This window comes from Rosa rugosa, chromosome 7, assembly GCF_958449725.1.
Source record: "Rosa rugosa chromosome 7, drRosRugo1.1, whole genome shotgun sequence".
Classification (NCBI taxonomy): Eukaryota; Viridiplantae; Streptophyta; class Magnoliopsida; order Rosales; family Rosaceae; genus Rosa; species Rosa rugosa.
Genome location: NC_084826.1, coordinates 28,088,238 through 28,105,792, shown reverse-complemented (window position 1 = coordinate 28,105,792; position 17,555 = coordinate 28,088,238). Strand labels below are relative to the sequence as shown.

General features: G+C 42.3%; 1 protein-coding gene and 1 pseudogene across 1 annotated transcript; one reads left to right on the top strand and one right to left on the bottom strand.

The window, feature by feature from the left end:
• The first annotated feature begins 7,954 nt into the window (after nt 1–7,954).
• LOC133722520 (short-chain dehydrogenase reductase 3b-like) lies at nt 7,955–9,099 on the top strand. Its single transcript, XM_062149403.1, has 2 exons — nt 7,955–8,044; nt 8,134–9,099. Exons 1-2 carry the CDS (start codon nt 8,031–8,033, stop codon nt 8,906–8,908), a joined length of 789 nt encoding a protein of 262 aa, XP_062005387.1. The 5' UTR covers nt 7,955–8,030; the 3' UTR covers nt 8,909–9,099.
• A 310-nt stretch (nt 9,100–9,409) lies between these two features.
• On the bottom strand, nt 9,410–16,443 carry LOC133723136 (cycloartenol synthase-like; annotated as a pseudogene).
• Between the last annotated feature and the right edge of the window lie 1,112 nt (nt 16,444–17,555).

Genomic DNA, 17,555 nt, shown 5'->3' with positions numbered 1-17,555 from the left:
CTAATGCGTTATCTGGTCGGCAATACCCTCTAGTTATCGCCCATTTCATACGTGTTATTTAGATACTTCAGATAGAGTAAGAAGAGTATTCAGGTCGGTAGTACCCTCCGATGCGTCATCTGGTCGGTACTACCCTCCAGATGGCATGAGACGATTAGTCGGCAGTACCCTCTAGTCATAGCCAATTTCTTATGAGTTAGTCAGCAGTAGAATATAGATATTTCTATCAGGGCGAGTAGTTGTATTGTGTAATCCGTCATTTGTAAAATATTTCTTTTAGAGACAATCCTAGTGGCAGCCGGGTAAATTTTACTGGCGAGACGATCATAGTAACCGCTTGGTGAGAGCTACGAGTGAGTTGATAGCCATCATTTACAACATCTTCTATTAATGGTCGCCTAGTGAATACTACGACTAAGTTGATCCTAGTGGCCACCTAGTGAGTGCTACTGGTGAGATGGCCCTAATGGTCGTCTGGTGAGTAGTCGCTTGGGGTGATGATCCTAGTAGCCGCTTAGTGAGAGCTACATTGAAGTGCTAGGATTTTAATTTGTATTATTGATTTCCTGTTTAAAACAGATCATCTTAAGTAGTAGTAATGAGTTTGTATAGTAATATGATGATTGAGATCTAAGGGCTGTGACCTATTAAATTCTAGTTAGAAGTTGGTTGTTATTATGAGGAGCAAGTAAGCTCCAGAAGTTGAAGTTGGATTTATGTTATTAGAAGTGTTTAGTTTACTATGCAGGTTTGGATAGTCCATATTTAGGGGAAGTTTACCAAATTTGTCGTAGAATTTCTCCTAAAGTAGGCCCCGCATGACCACTTCGAATTTCAGGATAAAATCTGGGGAAGATCCTGTCACATATAAGCAAACACTATTTCTCCATCCCAAAGGGATTGCTTTTTGAAACCCAATTATACTCTTGCAACTATAGTTAGGCAACATTTGGAAAGCTTCAATTGTAGGTTATTATGTATCTTCCATATGAGATTACCGAAGAAGACATTGAATTTGATTTTAGCTATCAAATAAATAATATCTCACACACAAAAAAGAAAAGAAAAGTTGAGGTATAATATACTGATCTTGCATATAGTAATGCCGGAAGGGATAAAGAGTACTGACGTGCACTTGCACTAATAGAAACGGACGGCTGTATAACTTCAAGAATAGTTTTTGGTTATTATGGTAAAAAGTTGACAATAAATATCAAGAGTTGAGATCGCATATTAGGTGTTGGACCACTTGCATTGCTGTGCATAGAAGAATTTTGCAATAATACTCACTGATTTTCTTTTCGAGATTTTTAGACCAGCTCTTTTTTTTTTTTTTTTTTTTGAATAAAGAGCTAGTGCGGCTGTCCTTAAGCTTTGATTAATGAAACTATCGAATACAAGGGAGGGACATTGAGCCTAAACCCCTGATTACAATAACCATCTAGAGAACGTCTTGAAATGATACATGGAGTCTCTACCAAAGAAATGTATTCAACCGGACACCAACTAGCAAAGAGTGCTCTACTGGCTACTCTATTTACTTTGACATAGCGGTGACATAATGGAAAGATAACTCGATATGTAACTCGATTACAACATAGCATAATTACTAAAAGCACAGCTTTCCTACTATGTTGCCGCCGGAGGATAAATCCGACGACACGTAGCTTCACCCTGCCACTAGGCGGCAACGATCATTTGACGAAGAAAGGAACTCGCCGCCTTCCTAGAGCAGACAAGGCACTTTGAGTGCACACATAGGCACATAGCCCGACTAACCCTATACGATACATATAGGGACTTATTACTCGCAAAGAGCATAACCACACTAAACAACATAAATAAATAACAATATTAAAGGAAAAAACAACCTGGGCAGGGCCCAAAAAATGAGCCCAAACCCAAACACCAGCCCAAGTAGTAGGGACAACACAACCACCAAAGAGGGCCCAACCCAATTCTTGCAAAACCACCCCCATCTTCCCCTTATACACGACCTGCCACCACCTGCGATGGATCTGGATTGGAGAATTGTTACAAGACGGATGCTCCATCGTTGGCACAGTCCCAACCTATTCGCTCCACCACTGGCGCCCAACAAATCGCTCCCAACCAAACCAGATCATCTAACCCAGACCGGATCTGGGAGAGCTCCACCATCTCGTCCAACCAGGAGTCGAATCGTTGCCACGGAGCTCGTCTCCCCAGCCCTTTTCACCACCAAACCAGCGCCTGAAATCAACCTCCCTACCGCCAATCTAACCCACAACACCGGCCTGCAAGAACTTAACCAAACCATCCCGGCGATCCCGATCTCACCTACCACCAGCCACCTATCCCGTCGATCAAGAGCGAAGACACCTCGATCCAACGAGCCGCATTCACCTAGCAACATATCCCATTTGACGACAGCGTCCATGGACGCGCCGTCAGACAGTGGCAAGAAGACTTTTTTGAAAAACCCTAGAGCAGCATCGAGAGCATATGGTTTAGGTTGTAATAGACCAGCTCTTTCTTAGAACAGCAAGGGGTTGGAATTAAATTATTGGGGCCTTGACCCAAACCCAAAGCACCAAAATGGACAAAAATCAACTCACTTACCTTAGCAACAGATTTTTATTCCCACTAACACAATTTAATAGCTAAATGATGATTTTGGGCTCTAAAAAAATTAAAAATTACATATTGCCACATACACTGTCTCTCATCATCGATCTCTCTCATCTCCTCTCTCCTCCCTCTCTCTTTGTACAATCACACTTCTTCTTCTTCTTCTTTTTTTCCTCTCTGTCTTTGTCTCTCTCTGTCTCTATCTCTGTCTCTGTCTCTCTGTCTCTCTGTCTCTCTCTCTCTCTCTCTCTCTCTCTCTCTCTCTCTCTCTCTCTCTCTCTCTCTCTCTCTCTCTCTCTCTCTCTCTCTCTCTCTCTCTCTCTCTCTCTCTCTATATATATATATATATATATACGACGACACAGGCCTGGGAGCCGCTGGCTTGGTCTCCTTAATAGCCTCCGGTTACGCGGGCCCTTCTTTCTCATTTTTCCAATCCAAAACGATGTCGTCTCTCTGCGACTACCCAGATCTGACCTCCCGAGTCTACCCGGAACCCGACCACTTGTATTGCGTTGACGTCACTGGCCATAAACTCCTGTCTGTGCGTTCTCTTCTTCACGCTCTACTCCTTCTTGAGAAAACATCCGAGCAATTCCGAGGTCTACATACCAAGAGTTTTGGCCGAAGGCGATTACAAGAAGAGTAGCCATTTCAATCTAGAGAGGCTGATTTCTTCTCCCAATTGGCTCAGAAGAGCCTCGAAGCTCACCGAGGACGATTTGTCCACGACATCGGGTTTGGACGCCGTGGTTCTTTTGCAGCTTATCAATTTCAGCTTGGGAGTGGTCTTGTTCGCCAGATTTATTCGCGTTTTTGTGCTGCTGCCAGTGAACTGCTCCGGCGATGCGCTCGAGTATGTTGACTAAACGAATTTCTTTAGTTTATCACAAGTATTGTGGTGTAGATCCATTTTGTAGTTCACTTTGTTTATGAGAACAAAAATTCTTGTTCCAGATCTGGATGTGAGCATAGATTTTTTAAAGCTAGGCGTTTATGTGAGTAGGTCCTTTTTTTTTTTTTTTTACTTGGGCATGACCTTTATGCGAGTGTGGAATTATGGAATATTTTTACTTTTTTTTTTTTGACAAAGTTTCATTGAGTCTTGAGTATAGCAATATATAATGTTGTTTAGATGTGCATACGTGCTGCTAGAATACCGAATTTTAAATTAAAAGTTGTTTATTGCCCTCTAATATACTTTTATTGCCCCCAATAAAATGTTTTTAACTAATGTAATCTCATCAACTTCTTCCTCAATCAAAATTTTATTTGTCTAATTTTAGGGAGATTAGTCCCCCTTCCTGATCCCAAATTTTATATGTTTTATTGCCCCCCAAAACTTTTACAGCCCCGCAATAAAAGATTTTGAATTGATATAATCTCCTTATTTTCTTCCTCAATCAAAGTTCTATTTGTTGAGATAGTCGGGAAAAAATGAGAGCTCTCGCTCTCTCTTCCTTGCGGCAGCTAACCCTAGGGTTTTGTCGTCCGTTTTCTTTGGCTTGCGTCAATGGTGTTCGCGGTCACTGCCGGAGAGTTTTCTAGACTCATGTACCTTTCCCTTTCAACCATCCGGTTGCTGCACCCTCATCTCGTCGGTTTTTCGGTGGGATCCTCCATCTTCGGGTTTTTCTCGTGGCTCTGCCGCCCCTTTCAGAGGTGGTGACGGACGGTGGTGACGAACGGCGGTGCCGTGGTTTGGTGGATCCAAACCAGACGTGGGATTCGGGATCTACCAAGTGGAGGCGTCGGGTAAGAGGTACGATCGGACTTTCTTCGGCGATAGCGATTCGGCTCCGGGTTGTTGCTGAAATCCGGCGATGGTTGGAGAAGTTGCTTTCGATTTCTCTACGTCAGTGGCGATCCTAGCTGACGTGGGTAGTGACAGAGAGATCGGGCCTTTCGGGTGAAGGCTGGAGGCGCCGTAGTTGGGCACTTTGGTTGCAGGGGGACCCCCGGTCCGGTCTTGGTCAGGGGATGGCAGTGGCGGTGCAGTGCGGCTCGACGTCATGGCAGTGCGGCTCAGGAGGGGTGCCCTGCATTTTGGGTGTCCAAAGTTGGGTTGGAGCGAGGGTGCCCAAGTGCCTAGGTGCCCACAGCAGATCTATTTGGGCCTGTATCTGTGTCAAGCCTGCTTGGTCATATCTCATTGCTTCAGGCCGGATTTGGATCCGGATTTGGGATCCAGGAAACACTCAAATCCTGATCATAGATCCAAGACAGTTGCTCTTTTTGATTTGGTATTGCTTCTGGTTCTTAGGAGTTCGTTTGCTAATTTTCGAGTTTTTGACACCTTCGGTTACTTTCGAACTCCTGGTGAGCGAATCACCTCTCCTAGGTGGTAATATCACTAGTTACGGTTACTATTACATTTACACTGCTTTCGTGACATATGCAGTGCAGCGATGTCGTTCGGCATCAAGTCACATCCTGGTTACCTCCCATTTCAGATACGTCTGTGCTTCTTGTTATATTTTATTATTCTTTTTTCATTATAGATGCGTTTGTGCATCTTGTTATGCTTTTTTGTTTTATTTCGATGCTTCTACATCGCTCCATGTACTCCTTAGTTTCACTTAATACAGTTTGCCGTCTTCCCTTAAAAAAAAAAAGTTCTATTTGTTTAATTTTAGAGAGATTAGTCTCATTTCCTCCAATAAATTTTTATTACCCTCCCCCAATAAACTTTTATTGCCTCCAAATAAATTTTTTTTTTATTGAGGGGCAATAAAAGTTTATTGGATTTTATTGGAGGGCAATAAAAGTCTCCGGTAACCTCTCTGTGGACCTATGAGATCCCTGAGGACCTCCGGAGAGGTTTTCAGAGATGTCCGGAGGCTGGTGACGGGATCCCGGCGACCGGATTCCGGCGAAGTCTCCTATGACTTCTCTCTCTCTCTCTCTCTGTGACAAATAAGTGATGGCAAAATAGTCTCAAAAATAAATATATAAAAAAAATAAAAAATAAAAAAAATAAAAATAAAAAACTTAATTGGGTATCAGGGAACAACATATAAGAGTTATGGGAAAAATTCACCAACGGTGTCTGGACACTTAGGGGACTTTCAGAATGATACCTGAACTTACAAAGTTATCAATGTGATACCTGGACTCATTTTTTCGTACCTATGACCAATTTCCGTAACGGCTTAGTGACGGAAATTGGCCGTAGGTATCACATTGATACGAAAAAATGAGTCCAGGTATCACATTGATAACTTTGTAAGTTCAGGTATCATTCTGAAAGTCCCCTAAGTGTCCAGACACCGTTGGTGAATTTTTCCCAATTTTGCACGTGAGTCACTTAATGAAGACAAAAGGACCGATTTACCCTCAAATTCTTTCTTTCTTTTCTTTTCTTTATTCTTCTTTCTTTCTTTCTTTCTTTCTTTCTTTCTTTCTTCTTCTTCTTCTTCTGGTTTCTTCTTCCCCTGATTTGAATCATCAAGATTCAAATCATCTTGCTCGTTCGATTCCCACCGCCGATCGCCGATCAAACACCGCCGCTGCGTCTCAATCCACCTTCATGCACCACAGATGTTTCTGGTTCCCCCAACTTCAAATCCTATAGCAAATTGAAATTGTGCATTGAGGCTTCACCGCTCACTCCGAGTTCATCCCCGCCGCCGCCGCCAATGACTTGACCACCACCACTCTCGTTCTCTCCTCCGACCCCCTTTTATACACCATTGATCAGAAACTCAGACCCCGCCAGCCCTCCACTCTCAAATCACAGCTCTAATCCCACCCCTCCATCCTCTCCTTCGTTCCCGACATGCAACACCACCTCCACACCATCCTCACCTGCAACTTCATCGGTTTAGCCGACAACTTCGGCCTCTAGCCCAACTTCGATCAGAGGCAATTTTAGGCAGACAAAGATTAACAACTTCGGCCTCCACACCATCCTCACCTGCAGAAAATTCGAGCTGTTCTTATTCACCAGCTTCGCCACTCCGCTGCTACCCACCATTGTGTCTCACCGATTAGTAGACAAAGAACTCGGAGCCTCCACCATCGAGAAATTGAGGCTCACGTTCTGCGTGTCCTGCGCGGCGAATATCGGCATCGTCGGAGAAAATGTTGTATGAACATAAATTTAGTTTGGGTTCCACGGTGGCAGCTAGTCGAGGTCGTTGATTGCGGCCTTGGCTTTCTTGATTAGCCAATCGACGACCTTGCTAGGCTGGTCGTATCCAAGCCGGTCCTGCATGTCGTAGAATTGAATGGCGGTGTGGGCGACGAGCCTGATGCTGCGGTCCCTGGGGCCTTTGGTGGTGCAAACCTTGTTGTGGCGGTCCTTCCGGCCGGTGGCCCTTAGAATGTGGCCTTGAGCCTCCATGATTTCGCTAGCGGTGGAGGAAGAAGCAGTCCTTATCCCCAAACCCAATCGAGAAGTAGCGGAGGACGAAGTTGTTGTGCGGTGGTGGAGGTTGTTGTGGTCAAGTCATTGGTGACGGCGGCGGGGATGAACTCGGAGTGAGAGGTGAAGCCTCAATGCACAATTTCAATTTGCTATAGGATTTGAAGTTGGGGGAACCAGAAACATCTGTGGTGCATGAAGGTGGATTGAGACGCAGCGGCGGTGTTTGATCGGCGATCCGCGGTGGGAATCGGACGAGCAAGATGATTTGAATCTTGATGATTCAAATCAGGGGAAGAAGAAACCAGAAAATAAGAAGAAGAAGAAAGAAAGAAAGAAAGAAAGAAAGAAGAATAAAGAAAAAAAAAAAAAAAAAATTTGAGGGTAAATCGGTCCTTTTATCTTCATTAAGTGACTCACGTGCATTGCACGTGCAAAATTGGGAAAAATTCACCAACGGTGTCTGGACACTTAGGGACTTTCAGAATGATACCTGAACTTACAAAGTTATCAATGTGATACCTAGACTCATTTTTTCGTATCAATGTGATACCTACGGCCAATTTCCGTCACGGAGCCGTTACGGAAATTAGTCATAGGTACGACGTTGATACGAAAAAATGAGTCCAGGTATCACATTGATAACTTTGTAAGTTCAGGTATCATTCTGAAAGTCCCCTAAGTGTCCAGACACCGTTGGTGAATTTTTCCCAAGAGTTATTATAGGTAAGTAGGAAAAAAATAAGTAAGTGGTGTAAAGGAGAAAAAATCCCTAGAATTAATGTAAAGGGACAAAACTCCCAAATTATAAGGGTTGAGGGGGCAATGAGTATTTGAAAAAATTAAATTAAATTAAGCTGGTTGTCAACAGCCTTGTGCAATTTATAATTTTCTTTTTCCCACGTCTATGCATTGAGCTCTGCATCCTAGCATAGCAGACAATAATATATGAACCATTGGGGTATTATAAATAGCCGATCCAAGAGAAGAAGATTCATTTGGAAGTTTGAGCATAACCATAAAGAATACAAGCATTTCATCATCCTCATCATCAATGTCTAAGCCAAGGTAACCATTACAATTATCTTTATTTCTCAACCTTCTTAGATCAGTACCAATATATTTTCATGCAACACAATCTCAAATGCTTCAATTAGGTTGGAGGGCAAGGTGGCCCTCATCACTGGTGCAGCTGGTGGCATTGGTGAGGAAGCAGCAAGACTTTTCGCAGCGAATGGAGCTTTCGTTGTCGTAGCTGATATTCAAGACGAATTGGGTCTTCAAGTTGTGGCCTCAATAGCCTCGGAAAGAGTTTCATACTTCCACTGCGACGTCAGAGACGAAAACCAAGTTGAACAAACAGTAAGTTACACATTGGAAAAATACGGCAGCCTAAATATTTTGTTCAGCAATGCAGGCATTATGGGTCCAATGACTGGCATTTTAGACCTCGACATCCAAGGTTTCGACAACACAATGATCACAAATGTCCGCGGAGTTGCAGCAACAATCAAGCACGCCACGCGTGCCATGGTGGCTAGAAAAATCCGCGGTTCAATTATATGCACTACAAGCGTTGCAGGTTCACTTGGAGGTACAGCTCCACATGCTTATACAACATCAAAACATGCCTTAATCGGGTTGGTGAGATCGGCTTGCAGTGAGCTTGGTGCTTATGGGATTCGAGTAAATTGTATTTCCCCATTTGGTGTTGCAACGCCTCTTTCGTGTAAGGCTTATAACTTGGAGCCGAATGAGGTCGAAGCCAACAGCTGTGCCATTGCAAACTTGAAGGGGACTGTGTTGAAGGCTAGGCATGTCGCAGAGGCAGCTCTGTTCCTTGCTTCAGATGAATCGGGTTACGTTAGCGGACACAACTTAGTTGTTGATGGAGGCTTCTCGGTGGTTGATCACAGTTTTTCACCCAACTAACTCGAGCTGCGTTTAGTTGTCGGTTCATTGAACCAACTTTTAATTCAAGGTTGGAGTTTAATTCTTTTTTGCTTATTTATTTTAAAATTAAATAGAATTTCTCTGTTCAAGTCAAACATTGTTAGCAGTAAATCCATGTGCCTTTTCCTTGTATTCTGCAATGTTTATTGATCATGTTTCCCACTGTTCAAGTCTCGTTCCCCCATTATGCCTCCTCTTCCCTTTAAGTTGAATTTTCTTTCTTTATTTTATGTTATAAGCAATGGTATAATAGAAAAGAAACCCTTTCAAAAAAAAAAAAAAACAGAGGCTCGAGTTTCTATTTATGATCGAGTACATTGAACCACTACCTTCTGATGATGTGGATTACAAGCTGAATATATATATAATATGTGTGTAAATATATGACCTCGTCCATCAAGAGAGTTTTTTTATCATTTTAAGAGATGACTTATGAGATTCAATTTTCGATCACATATCGATAAAGTGACTGTTAGATTTTTATGTCTCTATAAGTAGATCACTTCTAAATTTAATCAGATTTTTTTTTTTGAGCACATAGTAATTAGATTGATTTGAGCACGTTTGAGAAAAGATCTCATACAGATCAGATAACAATTCATTATCTCGAGTGATAAAAGCTGAACAAAGACATATTTCAGAGGGCCTCCAATACCTGAGTACCTGACAACGATATTCTCCAAGGGCCCAAACGGGGAAAATGTTTCGGTATGCTGAATAGCTAATCATACAGTTCTTGTTAAAAACTCCCATGATCTCCTTCTGGGGAAAATCTCCATTTGCCATTTGAGAATTTATTAGTACCCTAGCTGCACGGTGCAATGGAGTTGGGTCTCTCTTTGCCTGCCCAGCACCAAGCAGGGCCAACATAGCCCATGCAGTATTGACTATATGTGGCCTATTATCCTGTAGATTTGAATACACCTTGTTCTGACATGATAGATAACTTTCTCCCCATCCACCAGAAGCAAGCTCTTTGGATAACAAAAAATCACATGCTTTACGGATGCTAGAGCAGTCTTCATTAGTCCTTCCAGCAGCAACCAAACCCTTTATTCCAAACCACCCAGCATAGGTGAAGCAGACTCCCCAAGAACCGTACCAAGAGCCATCTGTTGCTTGCATCTTTTCAATGAACTTTGCAGCATTAGCAATACAGTTTTCTATTTCTTCCCTCCTATGTCCAGGATATAATTTCTTAAATAGTGTAAGTGCTTGAATTGCTGCTGATGTACACTCAACATATGGATAATCTATTACAATGTCACCAAAAGTTTCTGCAGGGTTGATTAGCTCCAACCACTTATATGATCTAGTCAATTCATAAGTTGCAAATGCACCATCATCATTCTGTAAGGAAAGGGTAACATTGACGGCATCATATAATTTCTTCATATCCAATGATTCCCCAACTGTTTCTGTTGGAAGTGTTGATAGTAATAAGGCAGCCTTCAGTCCTTCCGCCGTGCAGTCAGAGATAGGCCATCCATGATCTGCTGTTGAGAATGGCCAAGCACCTTTTGAAATGTGTCGATACCAAAAGTTTAGATCACCAGGACAATCTTCTAAGACCTGAGAATCTTTTATGTATTCATGTGCTTTTCTTAAAGTAGGTCCAAATTCTTTAGCAAGGTTAGTAGATATTATTGCTTGCACAGCAAAAGAAGTATCCCATGCCTGGCTCCCATTGTAGCCCTGCATTTTCATGCCATCTTCAGCGATCCACAAATAATCATATAGTCTTGGAAGATGCCACTTGAATGCCTCTGAGTTTGGATCCTCCGCCCAACAACAGAGCATATTTAACACCTTATTAACAGGGCCAATGCAGATATACCGAGTATTTTCATCTTCATAGTGAATGTGCTGCATAACAGTGTCCAAAGCCTTCTCCCTCAATCTTTTTGCCGGCCAACGCATAAAAACTGGTTCAAGTACATAGTGAAGAGAAGCCCACAGAATATCCTGAACCATTGGGTGTGGATAGTATAGATCTTCCTTTGCACATAGATTACGAGCTTCATTCCAATCAACTTCATGGTATGGGACTGTATATAGCTCCTTTCTCAATGACTGGATTGTTGGTGTGAGTCACTCTCCATAATTGTAGGAATTGTAGTATAATTAGGATTGTATAGTTAAGGAGAATATTATGTAGTTAAGGGGGAGAATATCACGGTGTAATTAGTTTCCTATTAGGAATATGTATACTTTGTATATGTACTCCATTTTTTGAGAAGATCAATACATCAGAAATTCCCAAACTTTCCCTTTGTCTTTGTTCTGTTTGACTTGGTATCAGAGCAGAGATCCGTCTGGACTCTGTTCGTTTGTTTCCACTACAAATTTGTCTTTGTACTCTTTAAGAGTTTGTCATTTGTCTTCATCCTCTGTTCCTTTTGCCCTAATTAAAACCCTAAATTTTGCAATACTTGCCGTCAGCCTCTCCTTCCTTAGTCGTGTCAAATTTTGTGGTTTGTGTTGCTGCTTGAAGAAGAAGAATGGCAGATTTGTCCCTTAGTTCGTTGTTCAACAGTCAGGTGACTTGCAACTATTGTAAAACTGTTGGCCACTACAAGAGTCAATGCCCCAAGTTGCTAAGACTCAACTCCAATAACTCTAGTTGGAAAAGAAGTAACAATGGTCAGAAAAGCAAGGCGGCAATCCAACTGGTGCAGGAGCAAGAACCTGATTTCTATGATGTGGAGGGTCAAGATCAAACTAAGGGTAATGTTTCCCTAAATCAGGAGAATCGAGGTAAAATTAGTGTCGCTTTAAATGTTTCTGGCTTTACTGGTAGTAATACATGGATAATTGATTCTGGTGCGTCTGATCATATGACCTATGATAAGTCTTTCTTCGTCACGTTGTCCTCCCCATCCATAACACATGTCTCTAATGCCAATGGTGAGTCCTTTCCGGTCTTAGGAATTGGGTCAGTCCAGGTTACACCGTCCATTACTCTTTATAATGTCCTTTATGTACCCTCTTTATCTCATCATCTTTTGTCTGTGTCTCAATTAAACACACAAAACAAATGCTCTGTCACCTTTTATCGTATGTATGTTATCTTTCAGGATCTATGTACTCGGGTGATAATTGGCAAGGGAGATCTGAGGGAGAGACTGTTTCACTTGGATTGCATGTACGAAGGACCGACACAAGCACCATCAACTCCACAAGGTCATGTTGCCCTGACATTGAGTTCTGATCGGATGAATGAATTGTGGTTGTGGCATCGCCGTTTGGGTCACCCATCCTTTGGTGTCATGAAGAAGTCGATGCCTTCCCTTTTTTTGGGAATAAGTGATTCTAGTCTACATTGTGAAACATGTTCTTTAGCCAAGAGTCATAGGTCTAGTTATCCTTCTAGCTTTCAGTCTAGTACAATGCCTTTTGAATTAATTCATTCCGATTTATGGGGACCTTCCAAAAATTCAACTCTTTCAGGAATGCATTATTTTGTTTTATTCATTGATGACTTCACCAGATTAACTTGGGTTGTTTTGCTTAAGTCAAAAGATGCAGTTTTCTCTGCCTTTACAGCCTTCCATAATCTTGTTTGTACCCAATATGATACTCGTATTAAGGTCTTTCGGTCTGATAATTGGGGGGGGGGGGGGGGGGGGAGTTTGTTAATCATTCATTTTGTGATTACTTCCAATCTCATGGAATTTTTCACCAAACCACTTGCCCACAAACACCAGAACAGAATGGGGTCTCTGAGAGGAAGAATCGTCATTTGTTAGACATGGGTCGTGCCCTTCTCCTTAGTGCCAATATGCCTAAATACCTTTGGGGAGAGGCAGTGTTGTGTGCCTCCCATCTTATTAATCGTCTCCCATCTTCCTCTCTTCAAGGTCGTATTCCATTCGAGGTATTGTCTAGTTATGTCTCTATCCCATCTCTTAATACCCTTCCTGCTCGTGTCTTTGGTTGTGTAGCCTATGTCCATCTCTATAAGAACCAACGTTCTAAGTTAGATGCAAGGGCTCTCAAGTGTGTCTTTGTCGGGTATGGGACTCAGCAGAAAGGATACAAGTGTTATCATCCTCCCTCTCAACGATTTTATGTCACCATGGATGTGACATTCAGTGAGGATACATGTTATTTTCCACCTTCTACGACTTATAGTCAGGGGGAGCAGGGTGTTTTTTATGAAGGACAGTGCCAAACAGGGCCAACGATCGATCGCTTTATCTCAAACGATCGATCGGTTAGTGAAGAGGAAGTGTCCAATGCCCCAGAAACCAACGACACTCCTGCAGAAATAGAAAAGGCAATTGCCGAACAGAGCGCTGCGAGTTCCGAAACAGAAAAGGAAATTGCTGAATCGTCTAGCCTTCGCCATGCAACTGCCGAACAGAGCATTACAAGTTCCGAAATAGAAAAGGCAATTACTGAATCGTCTACCCTTCGCCATGCAACTGCCGAACAGAGCATTGTGAATTCCGAAACAGAAAAGACAATTGCCGAATCGTCTACCTTTCAAGAAGAAGCTCCTAATCATTCAGTCTCTCCCTCTCCATCAGTGGTCTCCCCTGTTCAATCTTCATCTGAGGTACGTAGTAGTTTGCCTTTGTCCCATGACCCACCTTTGTCTAATAGTGTTACTCCTTTAACTGATTCTACACATGTTCCAACACGAGTCTTACCAGAACGGTCCAATCGTGGCCAGCCTGCCAAGAAATATGAACCAAGCTTGTGTGCTAAGACCAAATATCCTGTAGCTAATTATGTGTCTACTCATAGGTTGTCTAAACCATATGTAGCCTTTGTGAATCAATTATCTTCTGTGTCACTTTTTAGTAAAGTGCAGGATGCAATGAAGGACGAGAAGTGGGCAAAAGCAATGGCTGTGGAGATGGATGCACTTGAAAAAAATCAAACGTGGGAGTTAGTATCACTACCTCCTGGAAAGAAAACAGTTGGGTGCAGATGGGTGTATACAGTGAAGCACAATTCAGATGGTTCGGTGGACAGATATAAGGCAAGGCTAGTAGTGAAGGGTTATACCCAGAAGTATGGTGTGGACTATGATGAAACTTGTGCACCAGTAGCAAAGATCAATACAATCCGGGTACTTCTGTCTCTAGCTGCTAATCTTGATTGGCCTCTGCAACAATTTGATGTAAAAAATGCCTTCTTTCATGGTGATTTGAATGAAGAAGTATACATGGACTTGCCTCCGGGATATGGTACTTCCACTGGAGTCAAGGTGGTGTGTCGTTTAAGGAAGTCCCTATATGGCCTCAAACAATCTCCAAGAGCTTGGTTTGGTCGATTCACGACATTCATGAGGAGAATTGGGTACAGGCAGAGCAATTCAGATCATACCCTATTCCTTAAGCATTAGAAGGGTAAAGTTACAGCTTTAATTATTTATGTGGATGACATGGTGGTGACAGGTAATGATCTTGAGGAGATTAAGAAGTTGCAGAGTGCATTGTCAGCAGAATTTGAAATGAAAGACTTGGGGAGTTTGAAATATTTCTTAGGAATTGAAGTTGCTAGAGGAAAAGATTGTATTATGTTGAGCCAGAGAAAGTATGTCCTTGACTTATTAGCAGAGACGGGTATGCTTGATTGCCAACCAGCTGACACACCCATTGAGCAGAACCATCGGTTAGCTGAGTATCTAGATCAAGTACCCACGAATAAGGCAAGATATCAGAGGTTAGTTGGAAGATTAATTTATTTGTCACACACTAGACCAGACTTAGCTTATGCAGTTAGTGTTGTGAGTCAGTTCATGCATAATCCTAGTAAGGCTCATATGGAAGCTGTAGTTCGGATCTTGAGGTACTTGAAGTCTGCTCCTGGAAGGGGGTTGGTGTTTTCTAAGCATAGGCATTTGGATGTTTTGGGGTATACAGATGCAGACTGGGCAGGTTGTATAACTGATCGACGGTCCACTTCCGGATACTTTACGTTTTAGGTGGGAATTCAGTTACTTGGAAGAGTAAAAAGCAGAAGGTGGTGGCCCGTTCTAGTGCTGAAGCAGAATATAGAGGAATGGCTCGTGGAGTTTGTGAGATGTTGTGGTTGAGGCACTTGTTGAGGGATTTGGGGTTCAAGCAGAAGAAAGCCATGCCCTTATTCTGTGATAACAAAGCTGCAGTTGAAATTGCTCATAATCCTGTCCAACATGATCGCACAAAACATGTGGAGGTTGATAGACACTTCATCAAAGAGAAGCTAGATCAACAAATCATCTCTTTTCCCTTCGTACCTACTGAGGAGCAGTTGGCGGACATTATTACAAAGGCAGTTTCTAGCAAGGCGTTTTCTGACTCACTTGACAAGTTGGGCATCCGTGATTTGTATGCTCCAACTTGAGGGGGAGTGTTGGTGTGAGTCACTCTCCATAATTGTAGGAATTGTAGTATAATTAGGATTGTATAGTTAAGGAGAATATTATGTAGTTAAGGGGGAGAATATCACGATGTAATTAGTTTCCTATTAGGAATGTGTATACTTTGTATATGTACTCCATTTTTGGAGAAGATCAATACATCAGAAATTCCCAAACTTTCCCTTTGTCTTTGTTCTGTTTAACTTGGATTGTAGGTGTAATTGGTCCAACGAATCTCTTCCCATACAGATAAGACATAGGCAAATACACCATTCGACAATGACACCACATCCTTCCTGGATGAACCGGGAGAGAGTAAGGACATAGCCATACTTCTGGCGGTAGTGGATTATTTCCAGACCATTCATATGCCCCAAGTACTGAAAGCCACATCTTCCCCCATGAAGTGATTGCAGTCGCACCACCATGGTCTAATATCCATTTTCGTGCTATTTCCATTGCCCCTTGTCCATCATCAGCACCTTCTCCAAGCAACCTCAAACTAACATAATTTAGTGCTGTACCAAACATGGTACTTGGGCCCTCAATATGTAGACCCCATCCCCCACCTTTATTCTGATGATTATAGAGATATCTACACATCTCCCGTTGATGCTCTATGAATAACACAGCATTTAGAGCTCCTGTAATTGAAAGTGTAATAACCAAACATGGGACCCCCATAATCCCCAGGCCAATGACCATCATGTGCCTGGATTGTTGAATAAAAATTAATGGCCCTGCGTAATGTGGTTGCCACGACCTCTTCTGTCACCTCTTCTGCATCTTTAACTTTGAGTTGTGGTAGATTAGTCACACATGGGTTCTCCTTTGCAAACGGAATTCTCATGAGGAGTTCAGAGCTGTGCTTGGTCTCAAATCGATTGTCCCAGAAACCTTTTCGAGCATCTTCGATTTGTTGAAGCTCTTCAGGGGTCCCAAGCTCTGGATGGTACTCCCAAACTTGGCGGCCCAAGTGATTGTTCACACTCCTCAGCCATTGATGATCACCACCGTCTCTTACTGTGTCTGCCCCAATTTTCAGCTTCCACATTTTGACTTGAATGGGTTTCTTGAAAAACAATGAGAGGTTTAGATTATGGGTCTTTTTTTGTTATATGTGGGTTTGTTGTTTCAACTGTTGAAAACTGAAAATTGATCACTCTGAATTTAATCAGATTGAAAATCGTTAAGGTATTTATAATCTAATTTAACATTATAAACATGAATTATTCAGGTTTGATAGACTTGATTCGTTGTTTAAGAATATGATATTTGAGAGAGATTGTAGAGAGAATTGTCATTCTATTATTGAGAATAGAAGCCCTTTATATAGGGATTACAAAGTACATGTTGTAATGTTACAAGGAAAACTAATCCGAGTAGGACAAGGAATTCTAGAACATTGTCTCCTATTACTACTCCTAGTTTGATTAGGCACACTAAGTCTATTTTCCTTCAACACTCCCCCTTGTGCCGCTCAAACTTGGTGGTGACGCTTCATCCGTTGTCTCGTTAAAAACCTTGCTCGAGTGAAAAACCCTGTGGGATAAAAACACGCTCGAGGAGGAGAAAAAGAGTACAACACGTCCTCTACTCTTCGAGATCGAACATGTAGACATCAGAACTCCCCCTGATGTCGATATCTCCCCCTGATTGCTACAATCGTGGGAGTTCGGATAACTTTCTCAATCCGATGCTCTTCACATGTTTCTCGAAGGTGGATTTAGGTAACGACTTAGTGAATAAGTCCGCTACATTATCCTCTGATCGGATTTGATTCACTTCAATCTTTAGAAGTGATTGTTGTTGCTGATTATAAAAAAACTTAGGCGATATATGCTTGGTGTTGTCGCCCTTGATGAAACCTAACTTCATTTGTTCAATACAAGCTGCATTATTCTCATAAATGCATGTAGGTTCATCCGTGGTAGACTTCAAACCACAACTTCCTTGAATATGTCTAATTACAGACCTTAGCCATATACATTCACGTATGGCTTCATGTAGAGCAATAATCTCTGCATGATTTGAGGAAGTAGCAACTAGGGTCTGTTTTGTAGACCTCCAAGATATCGCAGTGCTTCCCATGGTAAAGACATAACCTGTTTGGGAGCGACCTTTGTGAGGGTCAGAGAGGTACCCTGCATCAGCAAAACCCATCAAAACATCATTGGCGTTTTGATGGAGGGAAGTAGGGGAACGCCGGCCACCATGAACGGCGGCGGCGGCAATTCCATGGACGGCGGCGTTTTGCCTCTTGGGGTCCGG